The 15,068-nt window shown below is 47.4% G+C and overlaps 2 protein-coding genes across 14 annotated transcripts; one reads left to right on the forward strand and one right to left on the reverse strand.

Moving 5' to 3' along the window:
• Positions 1 to 1,784: 1,784 nt before the first annotated feature.
• LOC124535830 (protein charlatan) lies at positions 1,785 to 8,476 on the reverse strand. 9 transcript variants are annotated; one of them, XM_047112204.1, is made up of 7 exons: positions 8,236 to 8,476; positions 4,623 to 5,127; positions 3,814 to 4,103; positions 3,325 to 3,690; positions 2,681 to 3,229; positions 2,333 to 2,574; positions 1,785 to 2,256 (listed from the first exon to the last, which is right to left on the reverse strand). In XM_047112204.1, the coding sequence occupies exons 3-7, from the start codon at positions 4,078 to 4,080 to the stop codon at positions 1,830 to 1,832; spliced, it is 1,851 nt and encodes a 616-aa protein (XP_046968160.1). In that variant the 5' UTR covers positions 4,081 to 4,103; positions 4,623 to 5,127; positions 8,236 to 8,476; the 3' UTR covers positions 1,785 to 1,829. The 9 variants fall into 9 exon arrangements, with proteins under 9 accessions (XP_046968160.1, XP_046968158.1, XP_046968156.1 ...); XM_047112202.1 differs by having other exon boundaries at positions 4,623 to 5,237; positions 8,236 to 8,469; XM_047112200.1 differs by having other exon boundaries at positions 4,623 to 5,321; positions 8,236 to 8,469.
• A 230-nt stretch (positions 8,477 to 8,706) lies between these two features.
• LOC124535933 (regulator of G-protein signaling rgs-2) lies at positions 8,707 to 13,862 on the forward strand. Of its 5 annotated transcripts, XM_047112337.1 has the most exons (8): positions 8,708 to 8,760; positions 9,812 to 10,048; positions 10,568 to 10,656; positions 10,784 to 10,792; positions 12,265 to 12,369; positions 12,561 to 12,622; positions 12,705 to 12,871; positions 13,030 to 13,862. In XM_047112337.1, exons 3-8 carry the CDS (start codon positions 10,568 to 10,570, stop codon positions 13,279 to 13,281), a joined length of 684 nt encoding a protein of 227 aa, XP_046968293.1. In that variant the 5' UTR covers positions 8,708 to 8,760; positions 9,812 to 10,048; the 3' UTR covers positions 13,282 to 13,862. The 5 variants fall into 5 exon arrangements, with proteins under 5 accessions (XP_046968294.1, XP_046968293.1, XP_046968296.1 ...); XM_047112338.1 differs by lacking the exon at positions 9,812 to 10,048 and having other exon boundaries at positions 8,707 to 8,760; XM_047112340.1 differs by lacking the exon at positions 9,812 to 10,048 and having other exon boundaries at positions 8,735 to 8,760; positions 12,280 to 12,369.
• The last annotated feature ends 1,206 nt before the right edge of the window (positions 13,863 to 15,068 follow it).

Below are 15,068 nucleotides of genomic sequence, written 5' to 3' on the forward strand. Positions count from 1 at the left end.
CCTAGATTGCTTCCCTGACTTACACCGGATCTTGTAAAATATGGTTGAGACTGATGTCCCTTGTATTCCACATATTGTTGTCTGTCTTTCATATAACTGGCTAAAAATGTAAGTAAATGTGGGGAGAACCCAACTGATCCTAACTTTTTTAACAGTACATCGTTATCTACTAATTCAAATGCTTTTTTTTTTTAAATAGTACGCTACATCAATTTGTCCTCCTCTGTCTATTACTGGTACAATGTGAGAAATATGCGAGAGTAGATTGCTGGTAGTGCGTCTCGTTGGCCGACACCCGTGCTGAGAGTCTGATAGTTGGGCTTTCACCTGTGTATAAATAATTTTGTAAATAGTTGACTCTAGTATTTTAACAGGAGTTGAAAGCACTGCAACAGGTCTATAATTATTTAGTAGTGTCCCCACTCCACCCTTTGGTACTGGGACTACCCATTTATAAATTTATTTTCAAACCAATATTATAAGAGCGTTCCGATTCAACGCCCTCTCGATACTAGTGAGTTAGTGATGATTCGTAGTGCGACATCGAGTTATCTTGACTAGTAGACGAGTACTAAAAGTTGTATTTGTCAACCAGTAGATGGCGTTGTGTGAGCGGCGTGTATGTATGCATGTACTTATAAAGATTACGTACAAACAATAAGTCATATTTTGTATAAAATATAATTCGATAACACATTAGTGGATCGACGTAAGGTACCTATAGTCCATTGAAATGTTACATCGCCTGGACACTTTTTTGAGTACGCAATTTTATTTCATAAACCTGTAGGGGGGGTCAATATAAGCTGAAAGCCAAGTGTGTGGGGTTGGCGCCCTTGTCCCTCGCCTGCCATATTGTATATATCTAAATTAATAGAAGAAAATGAATTTGAAGAGGAACTTCCAACGATGACTTCAACTTTAACTCCTGTCATCCTTCAAACCTTCACATTCGACGTTGAAGTAGAATGTGAGCCGCAACCCGGACCATCGAAAAAAAGTAGAGTTGAAAACTAACCATTCCATTTGAATTATTAATTAATATTATGATTATTATCTAAATTTCTTCATCAGTAATTATTCTGTGGAGTAGGCCTACAGGATAAAAAAAAACGCGCCTAAAGGCTCTACCTCATAGATGGCGGGCAACAGAGGCAGTAAGAATTAAAAAGAAAGTATAAATGAATGTTATAATTGCCAGAATAAATTATTTACAATACGCTAAATTATTAAAATATATCTAGCTATATCTATATTGTTTTAGGGGTAATAACCCAGACGTTCATGAACCTAGTTAACTTTGGAGCGGCCTAACTAGGTTCAAAATGAACGAAAACAAAAAATATCCTAGCGAAACATAAAGAGGAGAATGTCCTCTACAAAATAGTACTGAGCTATTTTTTCGCTAAATTTAAAAGAAAAAATGTTATTTAGCAAAAAAGAAAATTTTTGACAATATTTTTTTCACTTTTTTGCTTCTAACTTTTTAAATATTGCTTTTAGACAAAAAAGTCATACAAACATAATTGTAGCTCAAGCGATTTGCTACAAATTATGTCATTAAAAATTTTCTGTAGGACCAATAGTTTCTAAGTTACATTAAAAAATACGTTCTCACCCCTTTTTCCAACATGGCGGGCGGGGGACAAGGGCGCCAACCCCACAAACTTGATAATATTGTAATCTTTAATATAAATTTTACGTGTCCTAAAGTACTAACGTAGTTGTTACATTACAAGTACCCAGATATCAATAATTGAGTCATAAATGAAACTGGATTATAGTATGGTACAGAAGGTTTATTGTTGTCGGCGGAGAAGGTTGCATGACTAGTAGCGGAGGCAGTGGTCGTGATGCAGAGCGTGGTGCAGGGGCGGCGGAGCGGCGTTCTCCTTGTCGCGGGCGTAGTGCGGCGCGGCGCCGAACTCGGCCGGCAGCGGCGGCGGCTCGTACTCGTCACCCGACCCGTCCGAAGCCTCCAGGTAGCCGAACAGCCGCGCCGCGCCCGCCGCCCTGCTCTCGCGCCGCCGCACGCCGCCCGCGGCCGCGCCCGCCGCGCCGCCCGCCCCGCCCGCGCCCGCCACCGCGCCCGCCCCGCCCGCGCCGCTCGCGGCCGCGGCGCCCACCACCTGCGCGCCCGCGCCCTGCACCGCGCCCGTCGCTCCCACGGCGCCTCCCGGTGCAGCTTGCGGCGCACTTGCGAACCCTCCGCGATTCACTCCCGATGGAACTTTTAAGTTGCGACTCTCGATGTGGCTGGAGAGAATAGTATGATACTTGTGAATAGAGCGATTTTTGAAATATTGTCGAGAAGTTAGGAACCTTCACTCACTGGGCGTCGCGCAGATGCAGCGCCAGTTGCTGCTGGTCGTCCGCTAGGAAGGGGCACTTGGCGCAGGCCTTCTTGTTGTGCACCTTGTGCACGTGCGTGGCGAGCCGCTCGGCGCGCGCCGCCTTGTACTCGCACAGAGCGCACGCGAACGGTTTCAAGTGGGTGTTGAGATGCCTCTTCAGACACCAGTTATCGACGCCGGACCACGCGCAGTAGCAGCACGCGTAACGGCGCTCCCCCTGCTCGATTTTTTAAAATAATCGTAGTTCAAAGTAAATGTCAAATAGAAATAATGTCTGGTAAAAATGGTCTCTATGGATGATGATATCTAGTTTAAAATAATCCTACCTTACGTCGTACCGGACTCGAGGCGCTGGGCTTGTGGGTCGCGGCGGCCGGCGAGTCGGTCTTGACGAGCGGCGCGCGCTCCAGCTTGACGGGCGCGGCGCGGCAGTCGGCGGGCGCGGCGGCGGGCAGCGTGGGCAGCGCCGTGTCCGTGGCCTTGGTCGCGGTCGCCACGGCGCCGCCGCCGCCCTGCGCGCCGCAGTACAGCGCAGCTCCTGCTCCGTTGGTCGAACTCTTCGCGCTGGTGCGCCGGATTCGATTCAAATCGTAGGGCTGGTCCCGGTGCATGCGCAGGAAGTGCTTCTTGACGTGATCGGCTCGATTAAACTGTTTCTGGCACAGGTAGCAATGAAAGGGCTTCTCGTCGCGGTGAATGTTTTCGTGGCGCGTGAACAAGTCGCGCCGGTCGGTCGCGTACGGGCAGGCGGCGCAGGCGTAGCGCTTGCCGCCCTCGCCGCCGCTCTCGGGTTGCGGGGCGCTCGGCTCCCCGACCACGGTGCTCGCGACCACGGTGCTGGCGCTCGTTCGCCTTTCGGTGCGAGCGGTCTCGACCTGTTTTTCAATGAAATCACATTAAGCATCGACGATTCAGCCACATTCTTAAAGTAAGTTCTATGCTGGGCCTCAAGGTCACGAGTCACGACTACCTTCGTTTTAAGCCGCTGGAGGTAACGCGTGAGGTCGTCGAGGGCGGGGTTGTCGCGCAGGAGGTGGTCGGCGGCGGCCGGGTCGGAGTGGTGGTCGCGGGCGAGATGCTGCCGCACGGCGCGCGCCCAGCCGCTCGCGAACCCGCAGCCGGCGAGCGGGCACTGGAAGGCGCGCGCCTGCGAGTGCGTGCCGAGCCAGTGCTCCGCCACGCGGGCCAGGAACCCGACGCACTCGCAGTCCGCGCACTTGAACAGCCGCTGCGCGGGGTTGTAGGCCGCCACGCGCGAGTGCGCCCACGCCAGGGGCTCCTCGGCCGCCGTCCAGCGGTCCTCCGCCGTCGGGTCCGTGCGCGGCGTGAAGTTAGCCTAACGGTAACAAATACCTATTCATAAAAATTGTAGCCAAGTGAAAGAATTAAGATATAATTCTTCGCCTGTTATAAAGTTATTCGAGAGTATTATTGTTTTTTGATATGGTGACGTAGTAACCTGTAATATTCCGGGAGGAGGGAAGCCGTTCTGCATGAGCGCGGCGAGGCCCCAAGCAGTTATGTGTTCCTCGGGTCGCAGCTCGTCATCCTGTAGGTCTCGCTCCGCCGCGGGGAATTCCACACCCACTACACCGCCCACGCCCACTCCCACTCCCACGCCTACGGTTGCCTCCTCGCCGTATAGCTTTTTTGTTATCTCTTTAAACATATCCTCGCAGTCCATCGTTAGGGAAGCCACGCTGCCCACTCCCGCGCCTCCCTCCATCGTCGGTGCTACCGACTAGAGCTCTGCAAATTTGTGCCATCTCATAATACTCTTAACTTTGAAAATTGTTCCTCATTTTAAAAAAGAATTCATAAAGTTTATAATAAAGAATTCGGAATTTTGGATATTTTTTTTATTTAAAATTGACTTTAGAAAACATTTGATCTTATCCTTTCTTGAATAAAGTTGGATGGTAAGTGTACCGTTATAAAGTTACATGTATTTTTGGTATAAAAGCGCAGAGGAAAGGGTCGTGTTTATTTTTTAAATCAGATCTTGTTCGACGTGCTGCGAATCGCTTCGCTTTGTCTGTTCATGTTTACGTGACGGACATTTGAAAGCAACATTAAAGGGAACATCATAGTGGTTTTCGAGTGAGATATGATCGCGAGTGGGTATAGACGAGATCGGTCCACCCCACCGCCCCGCGGGTGCACGCCTCGCGCCGCACGCCCTGCGAGTGGGCCTGCAGGCGTGCGGCGCGGCAGCGTTTGCAGCTGCACGAGCCGGGAGGTGCAGCCGCGGGGGCGGGCGCGGCGTACCTTCTGCTCGCGGCTCGAGGCAGGGGCTGCGGCTGCGGGCCCGTGGCGCTGCCGGCCGCGTCGCGGGTGCGCGCCTACTAGCGCCCGCCGCCACCGCGCGGGGCGGCGATCGATGTGGGGAGTCGCCCCCGCGCTGCGCCGCCCGCCTCGCCGCCCGCCTCGCCGCCGCCCGCCGGCGCGCGATCGATACGCACGCGCTCGCCTCTGCGCTCAGCGCGGCCGGCGCCGCTCGCACTCGCCGGTGTATCGATCTCCGTCGCGCGCCCTGCCAGTGTGCACTCCCAGCCTCGGATGAGCCGGCGGTCAGGCTTTCTCTACGGAGATGCGGAGCGGACTAAACTAAGCTGTATCAGTCCGGTGGAGTCGTAATGACGTTCACTATGGTAATGTTCTAAACAGTTCACTTCTTCGCTCTTTCTCTGGTTTCTTTATGTAGTGTATTGATAGTTCTTAAAAACTTATTTATAGTTTTAGTCCGGATTAGGTTGGATTCATATATACATACCTGTATATGCGCGGGTCTCGTTAGATAAATTTGGCTACATAAGCACTAATAACCTCTACACAGCTACCTAGTCCGCTTCACGGGTCACGACGATTGTTCTACGAAGTTCACTTTAACGGACAGAGGTAAAAGATGCAACGCTTCCCTCGCAGCCAGCCAGCGAGGCTTATTTATATTAATAGGTTATGAGTTGCCTAACAGAGAAATTATTATTAAACAAATGTAGGTGTATAATATTTACACTAGAACATGCAGGGCCCTTTGGAGTAACAAACCGTCACTAACACTAACGCCTGTTTGCCATCAACCTCGAGATGTCACTCGTGCTGGTTGGCTCACCTTTCAAACCGGAACACAGCGCTACCAAGTTGCTGTTCTGCGGTACAATAATTTACGGGTGACATCCAGGCGGGTCTGTACAGGCCTATACACCAATTATACTTATAATTTTATTGTAGGTACAGTATGTAGAAATTACATTTAGTAAAAAATGTGTTGTGTATTTAAAATCAATGACAGCGAAACATATTTATTTCAGTAAATTGTATTAATTATAAGAAAAAGACAAATATATTTATTACTGAGTTTTATTATTGGAACATCTTATTACTCGGCCGGCAACCTGCGCAATTTTCTAAGATTCAATGATATTAAATCACAGAGTGGAGTGTCAGAGTGGTTTATTTCTATTAGGTACACAATTACAATCATCTTAATTTTCCCTGTTTAAGGGCTAACACAAAATAAATTATCAATTATGAAAAACAGAGGCTACGGTATTTTTTTACACACAATCCTGTGAAAATACTGCGGGTACGTAGCAGGTCGTGATCTATGCTTGCCCGACCCGGCGGCGCTACGCGTATCTACGCTAAGGCGGATTGAAAACAAAGAATGTCAAATACAGCTACTTGTTACGGCCGCAGGCGGCACCGAATACGTCCAATTCCGTGATGTAATTATTATGATATTTTATTGTTTAGGTTTTATTTTGCTTCATTTATTCCAATCTGTTAATGCGAGCCGGCTCATCATGCGTGCACGGCATGACTTGAAATGTCTTTTATTTAGGGCGTCCTCCAATTATCTTGAAAGTAATCTAAAATATCCAAATTAAAATCTGTCATATGAATAACCAATATTATCATATAGCGAAGTACTGACCGCGGTCCAAGCCTGTATTTTATTGTATCTATTTAAAGGTGGATTTTCATTGATTTTTTTGTGGAAATTTTGCATTTGTAATTTTAGATACGTATACATACATTAGGATTTAAGCAATCAAAAATTTTTTCTTATTTATAAAATATAACAATCAGACAAGAAGTAAGAGAAGTAAACCTAATGATTTAAGCACTTGAGGTACATTTGAATTATTTTACTTTTTTTAGCTCCACGCACTTCCGCGCTTTAAGTGGGAAACGCGCGAGTGCGTTGTTCTCGCTCGACAAATCACTATTTGTAAGGTTACCTGATAACTGCATTTACTCATAAGACACGTTAAGCGTTCTTATATTTGAAGCATTTGAACGAACGTTCGAACGTTAAAACTTGACAGATTGCACTCGCTGCACTCGCGGCCCCGCCGGCCGCGGCTGCTGCGAGCGCGCCGCGGACGGCACCGCGTAAATGGTTCAATGCCTATACCACCGAAATGTGTTTGTGTACTGGCAATGACAAAATTCAGCAAGTTCATTATTGTCAGTCACATCCGCGTGTGCAACCCGCCCCGCGCACCCCGCCACTCGCCCGTACACGTTATGGCGAGTCAGTGTACTTGCTCAAGGGACTCGACGTCTTTGTTCCCTTGGCTGGCGGCGCAAAGTATCTTATATATTTGTTTCAATGAAATCGTCGGTAATACAGCTGGCTGTGTGTATTGTGTTGTAATGTTATGAATGTACGGAAAAATATTAATAATTTAATGAAAACGTCATCCATGACCCATTCATAACATTCAAGATCGCAAAAAAAATGAAATAAGATGTGTGCGATCATAACTTCCATGAAACACTTCGCTGTTAATGAATTTTGATTTATTTGCTACTTAGTCAGGCGGCACCTTAACCATTTTAGAATAAGTCAAGTCTTTTAAAATCTTTTGGGTTACATATTTCACACAACAACTAATAAGGTTTTATTTATATTTATACCATTCATGAGCACGCTACGACGACGTCCCGAGAGGGCTGACGATGTAACCCCACGCAAACCCCAACAGAAGATATAAAACAATAATATAAGACATTGGAAAGTAGAACGGGATGTTGTATAAATATTTAGCCTTTCTGTGAACTATGATAGTCATTCGCTAATGTCACTGCAGAGATACCTGTAAGCTAAATTTATACTTTCAAATTGAAACAACTATAACAAAGAAAATCGAATATCGGGCGACGTCATCGAGGAGGCAGTTACGAGTAACGATCGGCGGGAGGCGCTTCCGTCGGAGCCTTTAATGAGCTCACGATCTCCCACGTGTGTCCGTAAGCAGGCAAGCCGAAACGTCGAGTCGATGCAATTAGACGAGAACTATCAGTAAGGCAATACGAAGCCGGCCGCTCGTTGCTCGGAGAGGAGACGACACCAATATGACATCCTTTTAGGTAGGTATGGCGTTCAGTACGGCTACTCACTTACTTCGAAGAAGTGTATATTGATTTAAGTTTTTATATTCAGTCATCAATGAAAGAGAATCGATACTGGAATAAAAATAATAGAGAGCTGAAGAGAGCTTAAAAGCGAACTCATATCGAAGGAAGTTATGAGATTGATAACGCAAGCGATTAATCGTTTTGTGTTACTCATTGACAATTTGTCTTCGAATGTCAATTAAGAAACAAATAAGTAGCTATCAGTACTATAATTAGTTTACCCTTCTGCCACCTACGACTTAAGTATCCAATAACGTAAGTGTATGACCGGCTGCACTCTCTGCCGAGCATATTATGTTGCCAGTCGGGCCTCGTTATGGAACATCATATTTCTCTACTTTGTTAACGATCGCTAAGTATACTGTAAAACATTTTAATCAGCCGTTTTTACGATTGCTGAAATCCATTAGGAAAAACAAAAAGTAATAACTACGTTAGTGTATACCATACCCACACGTTTATAAACACGCGTTCTTGTATATGAATGAAAATGGACGATGACGCACTAGTTCAAAAATCAATATGTACGAAGCAGATAGCGATAGGCGGTTAGGTCGGGTACCGAGGACCGACAGCGTGACGGTTCATCGACCGAGGCGCTACGCACCCGGAACGCGAGACCTCCGCGCTCGGGACTCCGCCGGCGCGCGTCGGGCGCCTCCGGGCGCGCTATCTGGGTCGGCGACGCGCCCGCACTAGGTCAGGCGCGGAGCGACGCGCGCAGGGCGGCGCGGCGCGCGTGCGCGGCGCTCGGCCGCGGGCGGCGGGGAGGCGACGCCGCGGCGCGGTCGATCTCTCAGTCGCGCCCCGGCCGCGGCCTGTCCCCGTGCAGCCCTCGCCGCCTCGCCCGCCGCCGGCCGCGCGCCCGCCCCATGCCGCGCCCGCGCCGCCGCTAGCGCCGGCATGGCCGGCGAGCCGCCCGCCGCCGCCTCGCGCGCTCCGGCCGCCCCGGCCGCACCGGCCGCCTAGCCGCGGGCAGGTGAGCGCCGCTACCGGACACTCGTCCGCCCGATGCGACTTCACCTGGATTGTGCGATCTCGATCGAACGCGCTAATCGAACGATTTCAGTTTTTTTAGCTGTGCATTTTCTATATGGCGATGACATACCATTCGATGATCGATTGTCAGCTGGACTAGACAGTATCCCTACATTTCACTTCGTCTAGAAAGACGGCCCCCGTTCTGAATCGGCCGCTCACTCGATGTGTATCGATATTTATGCGGTCATCGAGTGATGCGGCGTGATATCCCAGCGCTCCCGGTGCTCCGCGGCGCCGCAGGAGAGCCGCGCCCGTATCGACCGTCCAGTGCGTCGGCTCAGTGGCGCCCGCCGCGTCGTCGCCTCTTAGCCCAACACTAGCGACGTGATCGCGCATCGACACAATAGTCAAGTCATGTGTCCTTCTCACGACGCAACGGCCTTGAGCGGCCGATGCTCCGGGCGGAGCGCGTACAGTCGCGCGGCGCGCTTGTTTACGCGATGGCCGGACCGATATAGGGAGCAGTAGACAGCGCGCGGCGCGGTGAGCGCCTCAATGAGCGCGCTATTAATACACGCTGCGACCCTCACCCACTACCCTCCAAACACTGTTTATTTTCGCTTCCGTCGCCAAGCATGGCGTCTTCCGCGCTTGTCTATTGACGTCGCCATGTTCCTCCCTGCGGGCGTGTTCCGACGTCTCGAGATGTCGCCTCTTCGTACATAAAACATTACAATCCTTGACGGCCTTGCTTAACAATAAAATACAAACATTTTTTTAATTTCTTGTTTACATGATCAGAATTGTTTATGGTCATTTCTTACTCGAGCGATTATTTATTAGAACAAAAGAATATAAACATAACTCGTCGAAAATTATAGACGGATAAAGATGTCAGTTGTTAGTTACACCGATACGAGCGCGTCCGTGCGCGGCAGCAGCTCGGCGGCAAGCGTACGCGGCGCCACGTGGAGTCGTCGGCGCCCGAGGCGAGCCGTCCCATGTTTGATTTCCCTGTGATTCCCTTTGGTTTGTTTTTCGTTATTCAGGTGTCCCCGACGAGACAGATCAATAGTTTATGTGACTGGAAGTGATAAGCGCTAAAAAGGTTTCAAATAAAAATATTACAAAGGATTTTAATAATAATTAAAGGTTCACGCACATAGTATTAGCTGTAACACTATATATATTAAGAGTAGTGCAGTTCGCGAGTGATGAGTGTGGTGACATGAAGTCCTTGGAGCTGGTTTAGAGGAGCGGGCCGCCTTGGTGTAGCGCAACTGTAGGTAGGTGCCGCACCGCCTGCCGCCTGCTGACTCACCCGCTGCCTAATGCTCGCCGCTCGGACAAAGAGCTTCCTAAGCGAGTAAACAATGCACCGCGTAACATAATATAAGATCAACTCACTCTCAGTGAGCCTCACATATGCAATGTCGTGCCACACCCACACACAAACAGCGTGGAGCAGGCCCCTCAGGGGGAAAGCCTCATCCAGCCGTGGGACATAATGTCCGTAAGAGATTCGTGGAGTTACCATACATTGTGTTATGATTTAGTTACGATCCACGTGGCAAAGCCAATCTATCGCTATGTAAATGTTTGAGCGGCAACGATGATGATGAGTGTGGCTCACTGTGAGATACTCGGGTCACGTGTGTAGCAGTCGGCCAGTATGCGCACACATAGGTCCGTTACAGATGAACCTATGTGTGCGTTCAATGCAATAAAGAGTTGCAACGGACGCACGACAACTCGTAGTCGTGCGTTTTCCGTGAACAAGCCATGCATCGATCCCGACGTTCCAGATGTGCAGCCTGGCAGCGCTGGCGCGCGGCTGCCGGCCCGCCGCCAAGCCGTGCTGCCTCTGCTGGTGCTGCTGCTGCTCCTGCTCCTGGTGAGTCGGACTATCTGCTACTTTAACCGTAATTTTTTTTAGATGCAATTAAAAATAAAAAATAATAATAAATAAAAGCAGGCTGTAATGTATTCTTAATTAACACTATGAATTTTAATATTTGCAGGGCCAAGTGGTAAGTGGAGAGAAGTGACTGCGAAGGTTGCGCGCAGCGGACCGGGAACACAACGAGCGTGTATTTCGTATCTAATTGTTATTCATATAAAAATCAAATAAGAAATCTCATTTAAATTGTACGAATCTAATATCGCGTTCAGACTACATTCTTACAATAATAACAACAACAACAACAGCCTGTAAATTCCCACTGCTGGGCTAAAGGCCTCCTCTCCCTTTGAGGAGAAGGTTTGGAACATATTCCACCACGCTGTTCCAATGCGGGTTGGTGGAATACACATGTGGCAGAATTTCTATGAAATTTGTCACATGCAGGTTTCCTCACGATGTTTTCCTTCACCGCTGAGCACGAGATGAATTATAAAGACAAGTTAAGCACATGAATCAGCGGTGCTTGCCTGGGTTTGAACTCGCAATCATCGGTTAAGATGCACGCGTTCTAACCACTGGGCCATCTCGACTACATTCTTAATTTATGTAAATTATAAATCGAAGGAAAAACGTTATTTTTGAGTTAAAAACCCAGAAAGCCATATGGAATCGAAAATATGCAATTCTTCTTATTCCCAAATCAAAACATTAAACGATCGAACGACGATTATATACACAAGTATAAGTGAGGGATCGTGTTAGACAACCATTAGCCCATTAACAATCACAGGTTAGACAACCATTAGCCCATTAACAATCACAGGGGACCGACAACAATGAAACCAATTTACTGAGTGATTTTAGCGCAAGTTACAGTATCTCCAGGCTTCGTACTTGATCGACGCGACGAGTTTCAGTCACAATAAATCAATTTTTGAAAAGAATAGAATTGATCTCCATGAAATCATCTTCACACTAATATGCAAACTATCTTGTTTCGATTAGCTTCCAAGACCATAAGAAAGTAGTTGACGAAATGAGGCGAAAGTATTTTCCGATCGTCGCAAAGCAACACGAGCTCAACACTGTCAAAACAAGTGGAGACACAATTCGTACTGCTTCTGAAATATGTTTTTATTTGTGCAGTGCCGTGGGACGTGCGTTCAGTTGCACTAGCTGGGTAGCGGGGAATGGATTTTAATTTGCAATACTGGAGATGGTTTCTTACTTGGTAGCTTTGCGCAAGTCCGTAGGTTTATTATTAAATTTTACTGCCAAACATTAAAAATGGGTATTGATGCATGCATTAGTCAGTTACACAGGCACTATAAGTATATACATGTATACCATCTCAGTTTCCTGAGATGTGAAGAGTCGTTTAATGTCTCTACGTCACCAATGACGATGACGATACGTGGTCACCACTACTGGTTTGGTGTGACTGCATCATGGCCCATTTATTATGAAAATAAAAAAGTTCGAAATGAAGTTCAGTTTCACTGACAAACATGACTATATTAATAGCTAGCAATTTAGTTACAATACAATGTGAATGTACGTATAAGAGATGAGTTCGCGAGATGATTGAAGCGTTGTAAGTGTGTGTGCGCGCAGGTTGGCGGCGCGCAGCTCGGAGGGCGGGCCCGGGAAGAAGCCGCGCGACGCCGGGCCGCACGAGCCGCTGCTGCTGGACGGAGACGCGCCGTGAGTGTCTCTCGTCGCATTGCTTGTAACCGCACACCGGCCGCTTGTCAACGACTATGTCGACTACTTTGAATAAGTTTACATTATGATCGATCGATCGATCGACGGCGTCTGTTCTGTGCGAAACCATTTTTTCTCTACCGATGTGTCGAAAGTTGAGTTTAATAACTAAACGTTGACTTTGCTTTCAGACCCACACTTGAAGAGATTCAGAGCTGGGGTCAATCTTTCGATCGCCTCATGCGCAGCGCAGGTGCGTATCCCCGTATGTTAAGCGATGCCGACTCATTTCGTGCTTCAGTGCGACGGAATCTAATCGCACATTGTGTCCGCAGCGGGCCGCAAAGTGTTCCGCGACTTCCTCCGCGGCGAGTACTCGGAGGAGAACATCATGTTCTGGCTGGCGTGCGAGGAGCTCAAGCGCGAGACCGACCCGGACGCCGTCGAAGAGAAGGCGCGCTTCATCTACGAGGACTACATTTCTATACTTTCACCGAAGGAGGTAATATTCGTGCTCATGTCAGTAACTAGACGTCTCGCTCTACGTAGGGGCTAGTGGAGCACGACTCGTTTTAATTGCTACAATAACTTTACAATTAAAAAAAAGACATGATAAGGGAGAGGTCACAGACAGATCACGCGGCTGACGTCCTCTTGTAGGTATCCCTGGACTCACGCGTGCGTGAAACCGTCAACCGCAACATGGTGGAGCCGACGCCGCACACGTTCGACGAGGCGCAGCTGCAGATCTACACGCTGATGCACCGCGACTCGTACCCGCGCTTCGTCAACTCGCCGCTGTACAAGACGCTGGCGCGCATGTCGGCCGGCTCGCCCGGCGCCGCGTCGCCCGCGCCCGCGCCCCCCGCGCCCGCGCCCGCCGCGCCCGCCGCGCCGCCCGCCGACAAGTGACGGCGCCGCCTCGTGCGGGGCCCGCACCGCGCGTCTGCTGTCGTGTAAATAGTCTCGATATATAATAATATAATTAAACGGGTACTAATTTTGTACATAGGTAGGTTAAGCGTAAGAGTAGGTGAGGCGCGCGCGGCCGCCGCCGCGGCAACTTCGCTGGTCCACCGCCGCCTGCGCCCCGCTCTCCGACCAGTCGTACCCTTGCCCTCCCGACCCTCCCCTCCCGTCCTGTCCGCCTCTCCTCGTCCTCGCCTCTCGCCGCCGCCCTCTCGGCCGTCGTCCCTCCCCCCGTCCCGACTCCCGGTACCGCACGGCGCTAAGAAGCGTCTTTTAGTTAGAAGCAATAAAGGTGGACCAATTAAGTTTGCCAGAGAGTCAACGAATAAATCTGTTCATGTAAATTGTGTTTTATTTGTAAACGATAATAATATTAGTTTATATTATAATAATATATTCCCACGCAAATAAAGTAAGAATTGTAAATAGGATATCTTTGTATTTTTTACTATGTATATAACTGATACTGTTCGGCACGTCATGTGTTTTCATCGACTAGGTAAAGTTTATTCTTTCTGAAAGTGCAATTGCGTTTTAATTACACCCCGACACTACCCAATAACTTTATTTATTTTTCAAACGACCAACAGATGATGGTCTTTATGTAAATACTGAAATCAGTAGAAGTAACAGAGGTCAATAGAAGTAGCTGATCGTTAAAGTAAGAAAATCCAAATATTCTTTATTAAATATACGCTCATAAAAGCTCTTTTAAATGGTGGAGAAGAACCGTCAAGAAACTTAGTAGTTACTTTTCCCATGATTTTAATTACAGATTAGGTATATCAGTAAATTACAAATTATTCTTTATATACATCTTGCCATTAAAATAATAAATAGTAAGTTCACGCCGTTTTAGTTGCAAAAATAATCTTGTACTGAGTTGTATGCCTTATTTATCAAGTAATAATAATAAATAGGCTCTAAATTTATTGATTGGCCAAGTTAAAAAGAACTGTTAACTTTATCGTAGAAACGAATAATACTCACACTTAATAATATTTATAATTTAATATATCCTGCCCCGGCAAGATATATTAAATTTCCAAAGTCTGTAACTAGGTATTATTAGTTTATTATCTTGTCTCCTCTTGCCTATACAATAATTGTCATCGTTCAGATATCAGATAGAAAAACAAATAGCAATAATAATAAAAACAAAAAGTTAGATAAGGTATGTTCCTACCCCACCTAAGTCAACCCACCTGCTCTGAGCTTTATTCCACAGCTCTTCATTCGCATTTTTATGCTCAACCACTTCACTCATTCTCACAAATTAGGCAAAAATCATGCCGAAATGTGCAAGTGATAGTAGTATAGAATTTTTAGCAAAACAATTGCATTGCGACAATTGGAAAAGGAAGTGAAACACTCACATCGAAAAAAACGTATTAATATTTCATTAAGTTCGCTGTCGTCATCGTCGTGCCCATCTTCTTGTACATCACTAGTATCCTCGCCAAACACAGAATGTAAGTAAAGTGACATATTTTGAACTATTTTTTAATGTAATCTGGGAAAGTATCATAATTGCCTGCGTAAACGCCAATTTTATAAATATGCATCGGAGTTGTCTGCTGGACTAGCTCGTCGCATTTGTATTGTAACGGCCGTCAGCGCTAAGCGAATAAATATGCATCAGAGTAGTCTGCGAGACTAGCTCGTCGCATTTAATTGTAACGGCCATATGAACTAAGTTTGTTACTATGCTTTAGAGTAGTCTGAGTCTA

This window comes from Vanessa cardui, chromosome 15 (assembly GCF_905220365.1).
Source record: "Vanessa cardui chromosome 15, ilVanCard2.1, whole genome shotgun sequence".
Taxonomy (NCBI): domain Eukaryota; kingdom Metazoa; phylum Arthropoda; class Insecta; order Lepidoptera; family Nymphalidae; genus Vanessa; species Vanessa cardui.